Source organism: Scyliorhinus torazame, chromosome 30 (genome assembly GCF_047496885.1).
Source record: "Scyliorhinus torazame isolate Kashiwa2021f chromosome 30, sScyTor2.1, whole genome shotgun sequence".
NCBI classification, from domain to species: domain Eukaryota; kingdom Metazoa; phylum Chordata; class Chondrichthyes; order Carcharhiniformes; family Scyliorhinidae; genus Scyliorhinus; species Scyliorhinus torazame.
In genome coordinates this window covers 27,274,734-27,295,671 of record NC_092736.1, presented here as the reverse complement: position 1 = coordinate 27,295,671, position 20,938 = coordinate 27,274,734, and the positions used below count along the sequence as shown (strand labels likewise).

The 20,938-nt window shown below is 44.8% G+C and overlaps 1 protein-coding gene across 4 annotated transcripts in view; it reads right to left on the bottom strand.

The window, feature by feature from the left end:
* The window catches only part of sin3aa (SIN3 transcription regulator family member Aa), a 159,677-nt gene that overhangs the window by 24,069 nt on the left and 114,670 nt on the right, over positions 1–20,938 (bottom strand). For all 4 annotated transcript variants that reach the window (XM_072493045.1, XM_072493047.1, XM_072493044.1 and 1 more), the window contains 5 exons: positions 19,880–20,063; positions 16,093–16,672; positions 11,176–11,345; positions 6,303–6,476; positions 1,667–1,759 (listed from right to left, as the gene is read on the bottom strand). In XM_072493045.1, coding sequence (XP_072349146.1) covers positions 1,667–1,759; positions 6,303–6,476; positions 11,176–11,345; positions 16,093–16,672; positions 19,880–20,063 — 1,201 coding nt within the window. The remainder of the gene's footprint in view (positions 1–1,666; positions 1,760–6,302; positions 6,477–11,175; positions 11,346–16,092; positions 16,673–19,879; positions 20,064–20,938) is intronic.

Here is a 20,938-nt window from a genome sequence, read left to right as displayed (position 1 = left end):
CATTGCGTAACTTACCACGTATTGGGTTTTTCCAATGTTTTTACTTTCAAAAGGGAACAGATAGCTGCCTACAGCAATGAAGATCTGTTTGTGTTAATCACCTAACTGACCAGTGCTTTGTGCAAATCGTCCTTCCTCTCAATGGAAGAAACAATGAGGAGGATAAAAACTCTTGTGTAAATCACTCCCAACTAAGATTAATTAGATACAAACTTGATTCATCCAGTAGCATGCTCATCCCTTAGCTTGGCTCAAACCCTAATCAGAACCGATCATGTCAAAAACCAAGCAGAACACTGAGGCAGTAGCAACTTTCAAATGAGCCATTAAACAGCCAGTTCCAGTGGAGCAGAGGAACATTTTTTTTTTTAAAATTGCACAGCGGCACTTGAAGACAGGTAGAGTGCTTTTCCAATATTTCTTCATCACCAACTTCACCACTAACAGATCGACCGGCCATTCAGTTCACAGCTGCTTGTGGCATCTTGCTGTGGGCAAAACAGACCCAGCTCCCGAAGTCACTGTATTTCAAATTCAACGTATGTGCAGCGCTTTGAGACATTTGGAAATGCAAGGTGCTAGATAAATGCAAGTCTTTAGCTCCATCGTTCTTACCAACTCAAACACTATTTGAAGAAAGTTAATGATTGGGGCAAAGTATTCCTCCGTCCTTGTGCCCAACAAGTTTGAGTCGATTTATGTTAACTACGTAAAGTTCACGGGCCCTATATTCTGGAACAGGAGCAAAGGGACAATTTCAAATATAGAAAAGCCCAGGAATACAAGAACCCACAGAATTAACTTTCCAGTATCTCTAGGATTCCTGCTATTTAATCAAATTCTCTGAAAGTGGGCACACTTCCACATAACACTTTGCTCACTTCTGGACAACTGTGATGGGGACATTAATTGCATTAATAAATAACAATTGAGCAGCACCCAAGATGCTCATACAGCATTCCCTCTGGTCGGCAACTCTATTTGTGCAAGCCACCATTTTTCTTTTGTTTTAAATATAAATTTAGTGTACCCAATTCATTTTTTTCCAATTAAGGGGCAATTTAGCGTGGCCAATCCACCTACCCTGCACATCTTTGGGTTGTGGGGGGCGAAACCCACGCAAACACGGGGAGAATGTGCAAACTCCACAGGCCGTGACCCAGGGCCGGGATCGAACCTGGAGCCTCGGCGTCGTGAGGCAGCAGTGCTAACCACTGCGCCACCGTGCTGTCCTTGCCACCATTTTTCTGACAATGTGCGAATCAGCTCACAGTAATACTGTGTTCAATCAATTCTATCTGGGAAGTGGCTGGATGCGTCCGTTGCTGCAATGAAACACTTGAGCTCGAGGTTCAATAAACTGACACAGGGACAAGCTATAATGAAGGCAAGAGTCCAGAAAGAAACACAATATAGGAACCACAACGTTGTGTGGAGCAAAATCTGTGTATTCCCTTTGTTATTATATGTACAATTTTGGGGGAGGAAATAACTTTTATTTATACATAGAATTTAAAATCGATCTTCTAGATTCCCCAAATCTAGATGTTTCTGGCAAAATAAAACTATCCTGTCACATAGACAGGACCCCTGGTACTTTAGACTCTTGGCTGGGAGTACCCCATATCATTCATCAATCTCAACTTCAGTTTTGTGTCAAGCGCACCTCTGCTTCCACAGGATCGTCCGAGTTTTCCTCTTCAGTGTCCAACAGGTCAATGGTTAATGACACTTGTTCCCGGCTGTGTATGAACGTAAGCTAGGGAGGGAGAAAATAAGTAATAAATTTGAATGGCTCCAAAGTACATCCAATATTTGTTTTTTAAGCAATATTATATTCATCTATCAACTCCATAAGACATAGGAACAGAAGTAGACCATTCAGCCATGAATCTGCACCACCAGTTGATGATATCATGACCGATCTGATGTGATCATCCTCAACTCCAATTTCCTGCCTCGTCCTGATAACCCTCGATTCCCTTACTGATTAAAAATCTGTCTATTTCAGCCTTGAACAAGGGGCGACATGGAGGCGCAGCAGTTAGCACTGCTGCCTCACTGCGCTTTGGACCCGGGTTTGATCCTGGTTTCGGGTCACTGTCCGTGTGGATTTTGCAAATTTTCTGAGTGCCTACGTGGGTCTCACCCCCACAACCCAAAAAGATGTGCAGGGTAGGTGGTTTGGCCACGCTAAATTGCCCCTTCATTGGATAAAATAATTAGATACTCATACATAATACTAATGTTTATTAATGTCACAAGTAGGCTTAAATTAACACTGCAATGGCGTTGCTGTGAAAATCCCCTAGTTGCCACATTCCGGCGCCTGTTCGGGTACACTGAGGGAGAATTCAGAATGTCTAATTCACCCAACAAGCACGTCTTTTGGAACTTGTGGGAGGAAACCGGAGCACCCGGAGGAAACCCACGCAGACACGGGGAGAATATGCAGACTCCGCACAGACAGTGACCCAAGTCGGGAATCGAACCTGGGACCCTGGCGCTGTAAAGCAACAATGCTAACCACTGTGTCACCATGCCGTTACAATGAGGTTGAGAGAGAGAGGGAGAGATATGCGGCCAGCTGCCTCACCGCCCTGGAAGCAAAGTTGGCGAGAAGCCAACTCATTACTCATTGCATACCAGCCCACCTCGCAGCCATAACACACTGTGGGCAGATAACAGGACTTCTACCCATCAATGAGGAGGAAGTCCTGCCCTCGGACGCTACTGGCCAATCCAATTGGGGTGGTGGGTTTTGGCAAGCACGCAGATAGGAAGAAAGGAGGGGTCGCATCTTGGCATGTGTGTTTGGGGGGGGGGGGGGGAGAGAGAGAGAGAGAGAGAGAGAGAGAGAGAGAGAGAGAGAGAGAGAGAGAGAGAGAGAGAGAGAGAGAGAGAGAGAGAAGCAGCAAGGGCACCCGCTGAAGATTCCCTTCCTTCCCACCATTTTAAAAACGTTTTTTAAAAACCTGCCCTGGGGGCCCATAGAGTGTTGGCGAGGAGGCCCAAGGCTAACGAGCCTCCGCGGGCGGTGCTGGTGCGGTTCCATCGGTTCGTCGATCGGGAGTGTGTGCTCAGGTGGGCCAAGAAGGAGAGGAGCAGCAGGTGGGAGAACGCGGAGGTTCGGATATATCAGGACTGGAGTGCGGAGGTGGCGAAGAGGAGGGCCGGGTACAATCGAGCGAAGGCGGTGCTGCACAGGGAGGGGGTGAAGTTTGGCACGTTGCAGCCGGCGCGATTGTGGGTTACCTACAAGGACCGGCACCATTATTTTGAGTCTCCGGAGGATGCGTGGGCCTTTGTTCAGGCCGAGAAGCTGGACACAGTCTGAGGGTCGGGATGGGCGGTTGGGGACTGCGGTGGATATGTTATGCCTATTTTTGGCTCGGGGCGGGGGGGGGCCTTTGCATTGTTTTGGGTTTCTTTTTCTCTGTGTTTTTCTCTTTCGGGTTGGGGAGGGTGGATGGGGCGGGTTGGGCACTGTTTTGGTTGGTGGCGGGGCCTGGTAGGTGGAGAGCGCGGGATTTTTTTCCCCGCGCCGAAGACTGGGGGGGACGGGACCGGGGCGGGGAAGCGAGGATTGTTTCCCGCGCTTAGAACGGAGGGGGAGAGCCTGTGAATGGGGAGCGGGAGAGGAGGGTGTGCCACACAATGGGAGGAGTCGAAGGGGAGGCGGGAGTGGCCGGAGTCTGCAGGAGTCAGCTGACTTGCGGAAGTGCAATGGGGGGAGTAAACCAGCAGGTTCTTTGGGGGTGAGGACAGGTGTGTTAGGTGCTCAGGGAGCCCAGCAAATCACACCCATATGTTCTGGGCATGCCCAGCGCTGGAGGAATTTTGGAAGGGCGTAGCGAGGACGGTGTCGAGGGTGGTAGGATCCAGGGTCAAACCGGGCTGGGGGCTCGCAATATTTGGGGTGGCAGAGGAGCCGGGAGTGCAGGAGGCGAAAGAGGCTGGAATCCTGGCCTTTGCGTCCCTGGTAGCCCGGTGAAGGATTCTCCCTCAGTGGAAAGATACGAGGCCCCCAAGTGTGGAATCCTGGATCAGCGATATGGCAGGGTTCATTAAATTGGAGAGGGTGAAATTCGCCTTGAGAGGGTCGGTACAAGGGTTCTTTAGGCGGTGGCAACCGTTCTTAGACTTTCTGGCAGAACGTTAGACATTGGTCAATGGCAGCAGCAGCTCGGGGGGTGGGGGGGGTTAATTTATTTTTGTTTATGTTATTTACACTGGAAGGGTCTGAGGGGGTGTATACACCGGTTGTCTTAAGTCGGGGTGTTAATGTTAATTTATTATTTAGGTACGGGGGGGGGGGGTTTGGGGGGGTTGCTTTTTTAGATTGTGTTTTGTACTTACCCCTGTTGGGTTCTTTTTTCTTTCTCATTTTGTTATTGATATTTTATGAAAACATTTAATAAAAATTATTTAAAAAAAAAAAAACCTGCCCTGCCAACCATATTGCGGCATGCACAGGGTTAATTGGCTTGTTAACCTTGATTATTTATGTAAATATGGTGGGCAGGCTGCTTATTTCAGCAGCCGCCCGCCTACCATGTTATGAGGCTGAGCTCGGGGGTGGGCGGGAGGGCACCAGCCCTATTTTACGTGCCACCTTCCACCTACCCTGACAAAATATGCCCAGATGGGTCACTTCGATTCCACCCCCAAAAGCAAATTTCAATGGGATTAAAAAAAAAGAACTGGGACCAAACAAATTGGGGTGGCCTAATTTGGACAACTTGTGCCAAGAGCCTCACAATACAATGGGAGAGGGTGTTTATCAATTATAAGGTATTGTCTTTGGGGAATTGGGGAAACAACTGCAAAGAGCGGCTCATCAGCATTTAAAACACTGTTTTTTAGTCCTGCCGCCTCCCAAAAGTGCGTGAAGATACAGCACTTTAAAATACATCTTTAAACATAACTGATTTCCCCGAAATGCTTTTTGCAGATAAAAGTTTTTTTTTTAAATCCCCACGCCTGACAAATACGCTAAAATTATATCATTTTAAAAGGAGTAGGCGTTGAGGCACTTAAGATTTCAACTATAAAAATCTCAAAAGTACGAGGTTCCACCTACGAGAGATTGGATACCAGAACAGAAAGATTTAAGAGATCTGACAGAGGTGTCACAAGTAGGGTTTCAATAATGTAATTAAGGGAAGGGTATTTCCTGCTGGTGGATGAGTTCATGAGTAATGGGCATTTATTTAAGATCATTACCAATAAACAAAAAAGAAAATTAGAAGTCATCACATTTTCAAACCCGATGCATGAAAAGCATGGAAAAATTGGGACAAAATGGAAGGCCAATTGAAGGTGTACTTGTATTACAATTGTCACACTGATACACTGCAGTTCACTGCTCACCCTTATATATCTGGCATTAGGGCCTGATTGGTACAAGAACAACGCAGTTCAAGACTCTGAGGAGCCGCTCTTTATTCCCCTTGGCTTCTTTTAACAGTTCAGCCCTTTATTTATATTTCACAGAGCAAAAAACCACATTCCTGTCTCTAAATGTAGCGTGAATGCCCAGTCAGGTAATCAATAGAAATACAACAGGCCACATGGGTTCCTTGTGTGCCGCAACGTCCTATTGTTCCAAGAGAAGAGAGCTGGCAGTGGAAGAATGTTAGATGTAGATAAGCCTGCCAATTTACAGTTTAATCCTCAATAACAACAAGGATTGTACTGCACATGTGCATGTGGAGTGAGATTTCCTCAAATATACATTCCAAATGCCAAATGTATGAAATGCTTTTGAAGTTGCTAATGTTTGAAATTTATATGAATTGTTACAATTGCACAATACGCTTTTAACATTCCCCATTCCATCACATTACTTTTCTCTCTCTGGAATCACCATCTGACAAGTCCAACTGGCACACAGGATTTACTGAGTTGTTTTCCCCTCAAGACTTGAAGTCACCACTTACACTGGGCTCCAAACAAAAGACCAAATTCAGAACACATTTGGGCAGGGGTGGCATGATGGCACAGTGATTAGCACTGCTGCCTCACAGCGCCAGGGACCCGGGTTCAATTCCAACCGTGAGTCACGTGTGGAGTTTGCACGTTCTCCCCGTGTCTGCGTGGGTTTCCTACGGTTTCCTCCCACAGTTCAAAGATGTGCAGGTTAGATGGATTGACCATGTCAAATCGCCCCTTAGTGTCCAAAAGGTTAGGTAGCATAGGGCGCCGGGGGGGGCACGTTTGACTCCTGCTCACACCTCCCTGAAACATCATCCAAACAGGGTGTGTGCCAATTATGAATCAGTATCTGAACACATGCTTACCTTAAAACAGTTCTCATCTGACATGAGCTGTTCAGCCTTGCGCTGGTAGTTGCTTTCGATAACAGCTCGGGAGGAAATAGTTGCCAGAGAGCCTCCGGTGGCACAGTTATTACTTTCTGCTAAGTACAGATCGGTCACCTGAATACAGATTTCATCGCTCACAATGTGCTGCAGCTGTAAAAAAACAAAAACACAAAAAGCAGGTTAGTGATTTCAGTAGCTCTTTGGATTTGAGATGGTGCTGGAAATTTTTTAACATTCTTTTTTTATAAATGTTTTTTATTGGGTTTTTGAACAAAGTATATTTGCCGTTATGTACACAGGATTGTGTTGGAAATTTAATATCGAGGTGAGCAACCTTCCGAATCGCAGTGCTAGTCAACATAGAACATAGAAAATACAGCACAGAACAGGCCCTTCGGCCCACGATGTTGTGCCGAACCTTTGTCCTAGATTAATCCTAGATTATCATTGAATTTACAGTGCAGAAGGAGGCCATTCGGCCCCTTGCGTCTGCACCGGCTCTTGGAAAGAGCACCCTACCCAAACTCAACACCTCCACCCAACACCAAGGGCAATTTTGGACACTAAGTCAAGTAGTTCACTAGAGAACGGCTAATAAAGTGACTGGCATTAAATGTAGACATCGTGGCACAAGGGGTAGAAATAGGCTATTCGGCCCATCGAGTCTGCTCTGCCATTCAATAAGATCATGACTGATGTGATAATCCTCACCTCCATTTTCCCGCCGTATCCCTATAACCTTTTATTCCCATACTGATTAAAAATCTGCCAGTCTCAGCCTTGAGCATACTTAACGACACAGCCTCTACAGCCCACTGCGGTAAAGAATTCCGCAGATCTACTACTCTTGAGAGAATAAATTCCTCCTCGTCTTTGCCTTAAATGGGCAACCCCTTACTCTGAGATTATGCCCTCTGGTCCTAGATCCTCCAAGGGGAAACAATCTCTTGGCATCTTCCCATGTTCACACCTGTAACTTCCCCACTCCAGGTTCCCAGTCTCAACCACGCCAATGTGGTGAGAATGCGAGCGAAAGTTAATTCAGTAGAAGGACAAGCCTGGCTACTCTCAACCTTCCAGGAGAGAATTGTTCAGCTACCTATGCAACATGAGGTGGCTCAAGGAAAGAATACACCTTTAAAAATAAAATATATTGGGTCATATACTTTCAATGACAGACAACTGTAGAAATGTTAATCTGTGACAAATTTGTACTGATCACAAATAATGGATTTCTATTGCCATCCCATAGTTTCCAACTATTCTGTAAAAATTACAAAACAAGACATACCAGAAGCAACATTTAATCTTCCAGTCTAGGACTCTCATTCTGAGTTTTACTCCTCCCCACTCTTGCATTTGCCCCAAATAAAATAAACACAAAAACGGAGCTCACTGAATTTTGAGATTGTGCTTTGCCCCTTTTATTTATTTAAAAAATATATATATTTATTACTGCTTTGCCCCTTTTAAATGGAAAAAGAAATTCCCGAGACGCAGATGGATTTTAGCATTCCTGTTTGAACAGTGGAGATCATCAACCACATAAACTGTTCTAAAGAAAATAATCTTTATAGTCACAAGTAGGCTTACATTAACACTGCAATGAAGTTACTCTGAAAAGCTTCTAGTCGCCACATTCCGGCGCCTGTTCGGGTACACAGAGGGAGAATTCAGAATTCTCAGCTGGTACAGGAATGGAACCCGCGCTGCTGGCCTTGTTATGCATCACAAACCCACTGTCTAGCCCACTGAGCTAAACCAGCCCCCTTATGGAAAAGGCTGCAAACAAGTAAATCAGGCAACATGTGTCAGTGTACAAGTTCAGATAACCAGGTCCGTTTAATTTCTCTGTTGAAGAGGGGGAAGGGGCGGGCAAACTGCCTGTATGCAAACTTCTGGCAGTGCTGCTACTGAATCAATGACCTGCGCATGACTGGGATCAGGAACAGATATATTCAGAAGCCTGGAAAAAAACCTAGTTCACAGGTATATAAAAACTATATTAATGGAAGTCATGTTTGAGAAGACCATTTGCTCCACTGATGCTGATCCCTCTCCTAGCCCAATGCCATAGCCTATCGCCCAGCACCGTAATACCGTATACAGAGGCATATGGTTGTCATTGCCTCAGAGAAGCACCTAATTCTGCGACTTAGCAAAAGAGCTCCGGGTAACATGAATATTTAAATCCATTAACATTAAAACATGTTGTTTGTGGCAGGAGTATCCAAGTTTTTTCTAACATTGAAGCCATCTTGGCGATATAAAGAAATTCTAATCATCGTTCTATTAATTTCCATGCAAATATCGTTCATTGATCAACAGTGGTATGAATTTCCAGGTGTATGAAATTCAAACCAAGTAAAAAAATAATTAATAACAAATAAAATAAAATTGCCCTTGCTTTATGGACCAGAATAGTGATTATAGGCCGTATGCAGCCACAGGCAATAGTTTTAATGATGGCACTGAATTTCAAGCAATCACTTAAAAAATATTGTTTTAAGAAAATACTACGGACAATAAAATGTGCATCATTACGGGGCAATTCAATAAACTCTCCAGATCGCACAAAACAACAATAATAACTTGTATTTAACGTTAATAAAATGTTCCAAGTCACAGAGACATTAAAATAAAATGACACTGAACCATGTTAAGGAGATATTATAAGAACATAAGAACTAGGAGCAGGAGTAGGCCATCTGGCCCCTCGAGCCTGCTCCACCATTCAATGAGATCATGGCTGATCTTTTGTGGACTCAGCTCCACTTTCCGGCCCGAACACCAGAACCCTTAATCCCTTTATTCTTCAAAAACTATCTATCTTTATCTTAAAAACATTTAATGAAGGAGCCTCTACTGCTTCACTGGGCAAGGAATTCCATAGATTCACAACCCTTTGGGTGAAGAAGTTCCTCCTAAACTCAGTCCTAAATCTACTTCCCCTTATTTTGAGGCTATGCCCCCTAGTTCTGCTTTCACCCGCCAGTGGAAACAACCTGCCCGCATCTATCCTATCTATTCCCTTCATAATCTTATATGTTTCTATAAGATCCCCCCTCATCCTTCTAAATTCCAATGAGTACAGTCCCAGTCTACTCAACCATTCCTCGTAATCCAACCCCTTCAGCTCTGGGATTAACCTAGTGAATCTCCCCTGCACACCCTCCAGTGCCAGTACGTCCTTTCTCAAGTAAGGAGACCAAAACTGAACACAATACTCCAGGTGTGGCCTCACTAACACCGTATATAATTGCAGCAGAACCTCCCTAGTCTTAAACTCCATCCCTCTAGCAATGAAGGACAAAATTCCATTTGCCTTCTTAATCACCTGTTGCACCTGAAGGTGCATTAAGGCAGATGACTTAAAAAGTTTGGTGAAAGAGGAAAGTGAGGTTGGCAGGCGGAGGGTGGAATTCTAGAGCTTAGAGCCCAGGCAACTGAAGGCACGTCCAACAAGGGTGGAGCGAGGATGCTCAAGATGTCGGAATTAGATGAGTGCAGATACCTCAAGAGGGTTGTGGGGCCGGATGAGATTACAGAGATAAGGAGGGGCCTGGGAGAGATTAGAAAATAAGGACGAGCATTTTAAAATCAGTTTAAACAAGGGTCAGAATGGGTCAGTGAGCACTGGGGCGAAGGGTGAACAACGTTTCGTACGAATTGGGATGTGGGCAGCAAAGTTTTAGATGACCTCAAGTTTACAGAGTGTAGAAAGTCCTTTCCAAAGTCCTGCACAGCAATGCAACCTACAACCTATTTCAATTAATAGAGACTCTTATTTCTGTGTAGGGACAACTAAGAAAATATTAATGTGGTTACAATATGCTTCAGAGTGATTGAATTGGTTGTTGTCTGCTGGATTATTGGCTGCGCTGTCCAGAGCACTAAGAATGGTTTCTTCAGCATGTTCAGAAAATAATTCACAAAGAACTTGAGAAATGTAACCCACTCAATCTAACAAAGTCAACTTTACAGGATTATTCCCCAATTCTCCCCCCCAATTTTTAATTTTTCTCCCTTTCTTCATTTCAATCCTAAGACACTGTTACTTGCTCACTGATTCCTCGTGAATGTCCAAGGTAACATTTTATCTCGTTCTCTCTTCTTTCCTGGAGTCAAGTTCTTACCCTGCATCCACTAGGAAGGATCACTGGTAAAACACTTGAGACACCCCCAATTTCTTAATTTTTGACATTTTCCATAGCTATTAGCCACATCTTGTGCCTGCTCCTTAAAGGACAATAGACATCATTCACTGCAAATGCTAATTAGGGTCACGATCCCATTCATCTATCGCATATACTCCCTAAAGCATAGAGTTCAAAAACAGGTCCTTTTGTAACTTGCCTCCGCCTAGTCTCTTCCAAACACTGTGTCCCCAACTCAAACCTTCTAAACTTCAGCACAGTACACCTCTCCTCCCTCTGCCCCAACACTGGCATTGCAGCTGTAAACCATCATAACACCGCACTTAGGAATTTTCTTCCTACATGTCTGCCTTGCCACATTTCCTAAATCTCAAACCCTTTTCAAGACCAGTCAATCCATTCCCACCTCACCCAATTTCTGCTTTGTGTCCAATCAGCCCTGTGAAGTTCCTTGGGTCACTTTGTAACATTATAGGGGCTCTGCAAGTGTAACTTGTTGCTTCATGGCCCTTCCGAAAAAAAAGCAATCAACTGCTACATTTTTCACACATTTGGTTTGTACGATTCTCCCAATAGCCACACCAGGATATTTTATTTGGGAAGGGACTGGAGGGGATAGAAACATCTGACCAGGTGAAATTTCGATCAAGGCTTCAGGAGAATGGTAAGAGTTCTGGGTGACCACATCTTACCTGCCTGACTATACTCTGGATGAGTTTATCCATTGTAAAAGCGATGAATGCATGAATAGTAAACATTTCCCGAAGTGTGTCTTCATACTGGGAGGAGTCCATGTTGCCATCCAGAAGGTTCCGCACCATATCAAGGAAAGCTGGGTAATAGTCTTCCACATCAATATCCACTGAAATTTGATAAAACAACAGGTTACACCCATCAAACCTTGCACTTGTAAAGCAATTCTCATCACACATTGCCCATAGGCCCAAAGCACCAGCTTCATAGAACCATACAGTACAGAAGAGGCCTTTCGGCCCATCGTGTCTGCACCGATAAAACTACACTAAATCTACATTAATCCCACTTCCCAGCTCTTGGCCCATTGCCTTGAATAGAACATAGAACAGTACAGCACAGAACAGGCCCTTCGGCCCTCGATGTTGTGCCGAGCATTGTCCGAAACCAAGAGATTAGAACAGAGATGAGGAGAAATTTCTTCAGCCAGAGAGCGGTTGGTCTGTGGAATTCATTGCCACAGAGGGCGGTGGAGGCCGGGACGTTGAGTGTCTTTACGACAGAAGTTGATAAATTCTTGATTTCTCGAGGAATTAAGGGCTATGGAGAGAGAGCGGGTAAATGGAGTTGAAATCAGCCATGATTGAATGGTGGAGTGGACTCGATGGGCCGAATGGCCTTACCTCCGCTCCTATGTCTTATGGTCTTATCAAGCTATCCCACTCCCTGTCATTCTGGTGGGCTCCAATGTTATCCAAGTACTTTTTAAAGATTGTGAGGATTTTCTGCCTCAACCCCCTCAACTACCTTTCCAGGCAGTGCATTCCACACTCTGGGTGAAAGATTCTTTCCTAAAATACCCTCTAAACCTCCTGCCCCTCACCTTAAAATGATGCCCCCCATTATTGACCCTTATAAGTGGAACAGCTGTTTCTTATTCACCCTGTCCATACCGCTCATAATCTTATACACCTCAATCAGCCCCCCCCACCCTGCCTTCTCTGCGTAAAGACGACACCTGAAGCCTATCCTGTCTCTCTTCATAGTTGAGGGGCTGGTTTAGCACAGGGTTAAATCGCTGGCTTTGAAAGCAGACCAAGGCAGGCCAGCAGCAAGGTTCAATTCCCGTACCAGCCTCCCCAAACAGGCGCCGGAATGTGGCGACTAGGGGCTTTCCACAGTAACTTCAGTTGAAGCCTATTTGTGACAATAAGCGATTTTCATTTCAAATGCTCCATCCTAGGCATGACGCTGGCAAATTACCTCTGCACCCTCTCCAGCGCAATCACACCTTTTCTCTAGTGAGATGACCAGAACTGCAGAGTGCTCCAGCTGTCTAGGGCTACACGGTGGCATAGTGGTTAGCACTGCTGCCTCACGCCGCTGAGGACCCGGCCCCGGGTCACTGTCTGTGTGGAGTTTGCACATTTTCCCCATGTCTGCATGGGTTTCACCCCCACAACCCAAAGATGTGCACGGTAAATTGCCCCTTAATTGAAAAATAATAATAATTGGGTACTCTAAATTTTAAAAAAAGTACTCCAGCTGTGGCCCAGCCAAAGCTTTGTGCAGCTCCAACATAACCTCCTCACTCTTATAATCTATGCCATGACTAATAAAGGCAAGAGCCCAAAGTAAACAGATCTCACACATACACAAAGCAAAGTCTCTCACTTCTACTGCCGCAGCTAAAATATCCCCTTTCTCACATACACACAAAGCACCGCTCATGACATCAGATGCAGACAGCACCTCACAGAACCTCACATAACAAAATTTGAAATGTGATCTGGAATGCACCGTCTGAAAAGGTGGTAACAGTTCAACAGTAAACATTCAACAGTCACAATAAAAAAGGCAGAATATATTTTAAAAGGTGAGAAACTTGTCTGAAAGATACTTGAGTGTGCTTGTCTACAAGGAATGCAGAAAGTTAGCTTGCAGGTGCGGCAAGCAATTCAGAAGGCAAATGAAATGTTGGCCTTTATTGCAGAGGGATTGAATTACAAGAATAAAGAAGTCTTGCTACAATTATACCGGGTTTGGGTGATCTGGAATACTGTGTGCCCCTTTGGTCTCCACATTAAGAAAGGATAGATTTGCATTGGAGGTGGTACAGCAAAGGTTCACTACATTGGTCCCTGGGATGTGGGGGTTGCACTATGACGGGAGGCTGAGTAAATTGAGCCAATATTCTCTGCAGTTTAAAAGATTGAGGGGCGACCTGGTTGAAAACTCTAAGGTGGAAGCGGAGAGATTGTTTCCACTGGTCGTGGAATCTAAAACACGGGGGAGGGGGCAGAGTTGAAGCCCAAGATCAGCCATGACCGTATTGAGTGGCGGAGCAGGCTTACTGGACAATACGGTCTACTCCTGTTCCTATTTCTTGTGCTGCATTCAAAAGAGAATTGGATTTATATGCAAGATTTTCTGGGCCAAGAACAGGGGAAATGGGACTAACTGAAGAGCTAGTACAGACTAAACGGGCCAAATAGCTTCCTTCCATGTGGTCGGATTCTATCCAAAAGCGGACAGAATTACTTTTCTACTTCAATTAGAGATCACAGTAAATGATTAAGATCAGCCTAAGGGAGATAAACTTCCTAGGAAATGTAGCACGAGTAACGTCAAAATATTACACGGTTATAATAATCCTAGCTGTACTGAGACATCCTGGGTTTCCTCTTGTGATTGAGTAACCGTAACCCCTGCATGCTCCACCCCCCCAATGTTTCAGCTTTTATTAATAGCGTTCCAGGTATCTCTTGGTTAATCTGAAAGCTCTTTCACAGCATTGCCACATTATTTAAGTTGTATTTTCTTCCCGAGTGATGAGCTCGAAATAGAATGCGAAGTTGAGAAGACAGAGGTCGACATTAATTGTTTTATAGGATTATAATCATAACAACAAAACTAGTCAGTCTCCCTCTTTTATTTTATTGGTGCCAGAACAGTGCAGATAGGAAAGAATTGACTTGGGAATATCCCGACGCACTTCATACAGAATGAATTGAATTGTGAAATTGTTATTATTGGATAGCTGATCACAAACAGCAATTAAGTAACTGACTAATCTATCTGTTTGAAGGAAGTCTGCCAGGAAAGTGGGTGAACTCCCTGTACTTCTCCACCTGAATTAACAGAATAGACAGGACCTCACTTTAATGCCTTATCTGGAGGATGAGGGTGGGCAGCACAGTAGCATTGTGGATAGCACAATTGCTTCACAGCTCCAGGGTCCTAGGTTCGATTCCGGCTTGGGTCACTGTCTGTGCGGAGTCTGCACATCCTCCCAGTGTGTGCGTGGGTTTCCTCCGGGTGTTCCGGTTTCCTCCCACAGTCCAAAGATGTGCAGGTTAGGTGGATTGGCCGTGATAAATTGCCCTTAGTGTCCAAAATTGCCCTTAGCGTTGGGTGGGGTTACTGGGTTACGGGGATAGGGTGGAGGTGTTGACCTTGGGTAGGGTGCCCTTTCCAAGAGCCGGTGCAGACTCGATGGGCCGAATGGCCTCCATCTGCACTGTAAATTCTATGATATAAAAAAATATATAATGTTGTCTTCGACAATGGATTCACTACTGCATTTGAGTCACAGCTTGAATTATGTGCTCAAGTCTACATCTGTGGGCTTGAATCTTTTGACTGAAGAGGTGAGGAGCCCCACCACGGACACTAGTAGGTTCTCCTCCTCGGTACAATTTGCTGTATACTGTCCTAGATCATGTTAGCTTTTACACATACTGCTGGGAGACATTCCCCTATCACATTACCTGAAGTGCTACCACAGTATTAAATATCCGCGCACCAGAATAGGAAAAGAAATATGCCAAATAATATTCAAAGTGAGCTGCAGTTTACTGCGGGTCACAATTACTACACCAAATTTCAGACAGGCTGTGAGCCAATACACCTACAGTCGGAGCAATCTGTGCATTGGGAGATTCTTCAGCTCCAAATATGTTCTGCACAAACATTAGGTTAGAATCAGCACCACCATTACAAATTTAGGCTCATACGGAGCATAAACCACCAGGATCCGTTGGGTCGAATGGCCTCGCTCTGAATGCTCTGTGTGATTCTATGTAAACTCTCTCAGTTCATCGACACAAAACCATTAAAGGCTTTCCAACACAATGGATCATAGAATTTACAGTGCAGAAGGAGGCCATTCGACCCATCGAGTCTGCACCGGCTCTTGGAAAGAGCAACCTACCCAAGGTCCACACCTCCACCCTATCCCCATAACCCAGCAACCCTACCCAACACTATGGGCAATTTTGGACATGAAGGGCAATTTAGCATGGCCAATCCACCTAACCTGCACATATTTGGACTGTGGGAGGAAACCGGAGCACCCGGGGGAAACCCACGCAGACCCGGGGAGTATGTGCAGACTCCGCACAGACAGTGACCCAAGCCGGAATCGAACCTGGGGCCCTGGTGCTGTGAAGCAATTGTGCTATCCACAATGCTACTGTGCTGCCCTGATGTGAAGTATTTTCTGATTACTGGGGCAAGTTAACAAACTGCACTGTTCAATACGTGAAGAAATAAACCTTCATTGGCCTATCATCTCGTAATTTTTTTAAAAATTAAGTTTGCGGAAATTTCCCCTGTTGGCAAGTCAACTGATTGGCTGAAGCATTGCCAGGGTGCAACATTGCTAGTCGACTTGCCAACCAATTAGCAGCCTTTTCTCCTGTAGTATAAATTGTTGTGATCATTTGAAATTTGGCATTCTTGCATTTGTCCCAATAAGTGCACAGCAAAACGTTTCACCTTCTTCACAGTAATACAAAATACATTATAAAGATCCTGTCAGACCATCATATTCAGTGTGTTAGTGGCGGGAAAATAAAGTGACTATTATTATTTCCCAATACGGAAAGATCACTCAGATTCCTTTGTGTACTTACTCGGTTCCTTCAGTCGAAGCTGAATAGCGGGACTGTCATTTTTGTCCCGTTTTCCTGTCAGCATCTCTCGTTCCCTCTCTCTGCATTCCTCTTCAATCTGCTTCTCGGCCTGGTTGTAGATCTTCAGGAGTCGCGAGCACAGGATCTGGTGAAGCCGGATGAAAATGTACCAGTTATTGTTCACAAAGAACAGGTTGTACACATCGTCCAAGCCTCGCAGCTTCTGTGCTCCTGTGTTACTGAACATCAGTTTTGGCTTGGAAGGGCTACTGCCGATGCCATTGTGCTTTTTGGTTGCCCCCGTGCTCTCGTCAATGTCCATCTCCTCATCCTCGTCGTCCTCTTTCTCGTCCTCTACGTCTGAAAGCTCGCCACGCTGAGCAAACAACAGATCAGGGATGAAGTGATAAATTATCTGTTTGATTTTGTATTTATCATCCTTCTGTATCCCTGCCTGCCGCTTCACATGATGGATAATGAGAGAGGCTGCGTCCTCCATGATCTGCTTGTCCTCGTAAACAAAGGTTAAATGAGAACCCGATGTGACATGCGTGTGATCTTCAGACGCCTGTTCTTGTCGCTAAAAAGCCGCAAATAAACAGAACAGGAAAGATTAGACACAAATTAATTAAAGCACAATAAAACACTTAAACAAAAAAAAAAAAAAAAAAATTTTTTTTAAGAGTGCCCAATTCATTTTTTCCCCATTAAGGGGCAACTTAGCGTGGCCAATCCACCTACCCTGCACATCTTTGGGTTGTGGGGGCGAAACCCACGCAAACACGGGGAGAATGTGCAAACTCCACACAGACAGTGACCCAGAGCCGGGATCGAACCTGGGACCTCGGCGCCGTGAGGCACCACTGCGCCACCGGGTTGCCCTGTAAAACGCTTTTTATAAGTAGTTAAAAGAGTTGATATTTATTGTATGTGTTTCCAATTTTGTTGCGTTAAGGTGTTGGATCGATAAAGACTCGCATTTATATAGCACCTTATACTGCCTATGTCCCAAAACGCCAGTAAGTACTTCTGAAGCGTAGTCACTGCTGTAATGTAGGAAAATGTGGCAGGCAATTTGTGCACAAGAGTCCACAAATAACAGTAAGATAATGATCAGATCATGTGTTTTTAGTGATGCTAGTAATGAAACTCCCGTGCTTCTCTTAAAAATAGTGACATGTGATCACATCTATCCGGGAGGTCTAAAATCTCACTTGAAGGATAGCATCTCCAATGTGCAGCAGTCTCTCAGTGGAGTGTCAACCTAGCATTATGTGGTCAAGTTGCTGGAATGGGGGCAATTCAACCCACAACTTTCTGATCCTCCGAGTGCTCCGGTTTCTTCCCACAGTCCAAAGATGTGCAGGTTAGGTGGATTGGCCATGCTAAATTGCCCCTTAGTGTCCAAAAGGTTAGGTAGGGTTACGGGGATAGCGTGGAGGGGTAGGGTGCTCTTTCCAAGGACTGATGCAGACCCAATGGGCTGAATGGCCTCCTTCTGCACTGTAAATTCTATGATTCTATGCTTCAGAAGTGAGTACGCTACCGACAGTGCCACGGCTGACCCATACAAATATTCAAATTGATGCCGTTTTCTAAGACATTAAAACATTTCTGAACTCAATTATTTTCAAATTGCCAACAAAGAGGAGTTTGATTTGAGTTTTTTTACAGCATCAATGATATTTGTCTATCTGCGAAGCAAACAATTACATCTCACTTTAAAAAAATTAATTTAGGCCGTCGTTGGTTAGGCCAGCATTTATTGATAGCACTCCAAAGTAAAACTGTAGATGGGGACTCCTATCGCACTGTGCACTTGCAAAGTGAATACAGGGTGCATTTTCTTTCTGCATGAAATGAATCAGAATCAACGATGCACGAACATCCACCACTAACCAGAAATGAAAAATATGCCAAAGTCCGATGTTTGTGACAGACACACTTCGTTAACACTAATGGACGATAGCAACAGGACACAAAGACACAAGTTAAAGTATCTGGCAGGAACTACAGAAAAGTTATTGGCTAGGCAATTTCAACATCAACTGCCTATAAGCGTCAGGTATTAGCTCCCTCTAGCATATGGTCCAATTAAAAAATGTTTAAGGAACAGAAGGCATGAAAGGCAAGGGCCCTAATGTTCACCATATCAGCCAGTGCAGGCTAAGAATCTCAATGGTAACCTGAAAACTTAAAATGCAACTCTTAAGAGACTGTAGCTAAAGCTGAAATTGGGATGGTTAGGAAACTGGCTGAGGGCGAGGAGACAGTCAGGGTGATGGGCATTTATTCTAATTGGTAGGATGCAACTACTGAAGATGTGCAAGGATCTGAGCTGCGGCCTCAACTATTGGCTGTATTTGTCAACAATTTAAGATGATAGGTTAGAACAATTTAAGATGATAGGTTAGAAAACCACATTGCCAAGTTTTCCCAATGACACAAAAATTGTAAGCAGTGTAAATGGAAGCATTAAACTACAATGAAACGATTCAACAAATAGGCAAACTTGTGGAAATGTAGGCAAATTTGAGGTATTCACATTCGGACCTAAAAATGATAGATCGTATCCAAAGAGATGCCACTAAAATGCCATGGACAGTTACAGTAAATAATGATAACGGCTAATTAATGAAATGCTGGCCTTTATATCTAGAGATCTAGAGGACTGGAATACAAATGGGGAAGAAGTTATGTTACAGCTATACAGAGCTCTGGTTAGACCAGGTTTGGCTCCCCCTGCTGAAAGTTCCCTGTGCCTCTTTCCCGCCCTGTCCTACTCTGTCAATTCCAGTTCCAACTGATGAGCACTTTTCTGCAGCAACATTTGGGCAATATATGAGAAACTCCCAGCAAACTGTAATCGCAATCTTTGAGTAAGCTTGGCTATCACCAAATAAAAATCATAGAATTTACAGTGCAGGAGGCATTTCGGCCCATCAAGTCTGCACCCCACTTAAGCCTACGCCTCCACCCTAGTAACCCCACCTAACCTTTTTGGAGACTAAGGGCAATTTGGCGTGGCCAATCCACCTAACCTGCACATCATTGGGAAGAAACCGGAGCACCCTGAGGAAACCCACGCAGACACAGGGAGAACGTGCAGACTCCACACAGACTTTGACCCAAGCTGGGAATTGAACCTGGGACCTTGGATCTGTGAAGTAACTGTGCTAACCACTGTGCTACCGTGGCACCCACAATGGGTCACGCTTCTCAGCGAATGATCATCAGTCCAGCAATGAGGAAAATGGAGGTCAAAACAGTGGTCACCAAAAATTCGGAGACAGCCCTCCTCACCACCAGCAGTGGGTCTTTCCCACTGCACTTCAAAGTCACCAGTTGGAAATCATAGAATTTACAGTGCAGAAAGAGGCCATTCGGCCCATCGAGTCTGCACCGGCTCTTGGAAAGAGCACCCTACCCAAGGTCAACACCGCCACCCTATCCCCATAACCCAGTAACCCCATAACCCAGTAACCCCACCCAACACTAAGGGCAATTTTTGGACACTAAGGGCAATTTATCATGGCCAATCCACCTAACCTGCACATCTTTGGACTGTGGGAGGAAACCGGAGCACCCGGAGGAAACCCACGCACACACGGGGAGGACGTGCAGACTCCGCACAGACAGTGACCCAAGCTGGAATCAAACCTGGGACCCTGGAGCTGTGAAGCAATTGTGCTATCTACAAGGCTACCGTGCTGCCCATCAGCAAATCAGTAGACACCTTCCACCCCTCCCACAACAAACCAACACCAGTTCCAAATGCGCAATATACCTCATCATATATGCTCTCTATCTCATTCAGCAAGCTTTTGGAGCGCAGGGTTTTGGTGTCGTTCTGTTTAAAGTTGATTCCCTGATGATCAAGAGACTTCAGGTAGTACTTCTCGTTCTGTTCTCTCCAAATCTTATTGAAACCTCTTTGTGCTTCTCGCCATTCCTCCTCCTTTGCTTTTAATCTAAAGAGGAAAGACCAAGGAAAAATGTTAATGAAGGATTCCACGTTACAACTCACTCAGCGAATGAGACAGCAGCAAAGAGAACAAGAGGGGCAGGTTAAAAAGCAACTTTGGTGAAATGATGGGAGGGTGATGCCGCACCATGTTGGAATCGAAAAATTAATATATCCATGAACCTCCAGAAACCAGATCCCAGTCACAAAACTGCTATCAGAGGGACATGGGTAAAACTGGAGAAAGTCACCCTTGTGCATTGCCAAACAGTTCCCAACAGCCAGCGTCAGAGTGGCCCTTGTGGCAGCACTTTGCTGATCTCCTGCTTGGAAAGACGGATCAAATCGAAGGAAAAAGGACAGACGAAACTGCAGATTAGAGTTACAACAATTCATTCTAATGTCATACTTTATCTGTGTCAAGTTCACAATTTATCTGTTATTCATAGCATGTGAGCAATAGTGTCAAGGAAGCATTTCTTTCCCATCCCTAATTGCCCTCAGGAAGGTGGTGGTGAGCCACCTTCTTGAACCTCTACAGTCCATGCGGTGTAGCTACACCCAGTGTGTTGTTACCCCCAGTTAATAGTGGGGATCCAGGTGTTGAATGTCAAAAAGGTAGTCCGGTTTCAGAATCTGTGTCCTGCACTCTATGATTAGCCCCTTAAAATTTCCTTTACTGCTTTCCCCCTCTCTCCTGAAGACGATGGCTGTTGGCACTGGTGCCAAGGGCACTAACAACCCAAGTTGCCATTCTTTATGTGCGAGTCTGAACGAGAAATGACAATGGGTTTTTTGACTACTTCAGCCCTGCCTTCACTTCACCAAACACAATCTCTTTCCCTAATTTTTATTTTAATTTGGAACTGGTTTCAGGGGGAT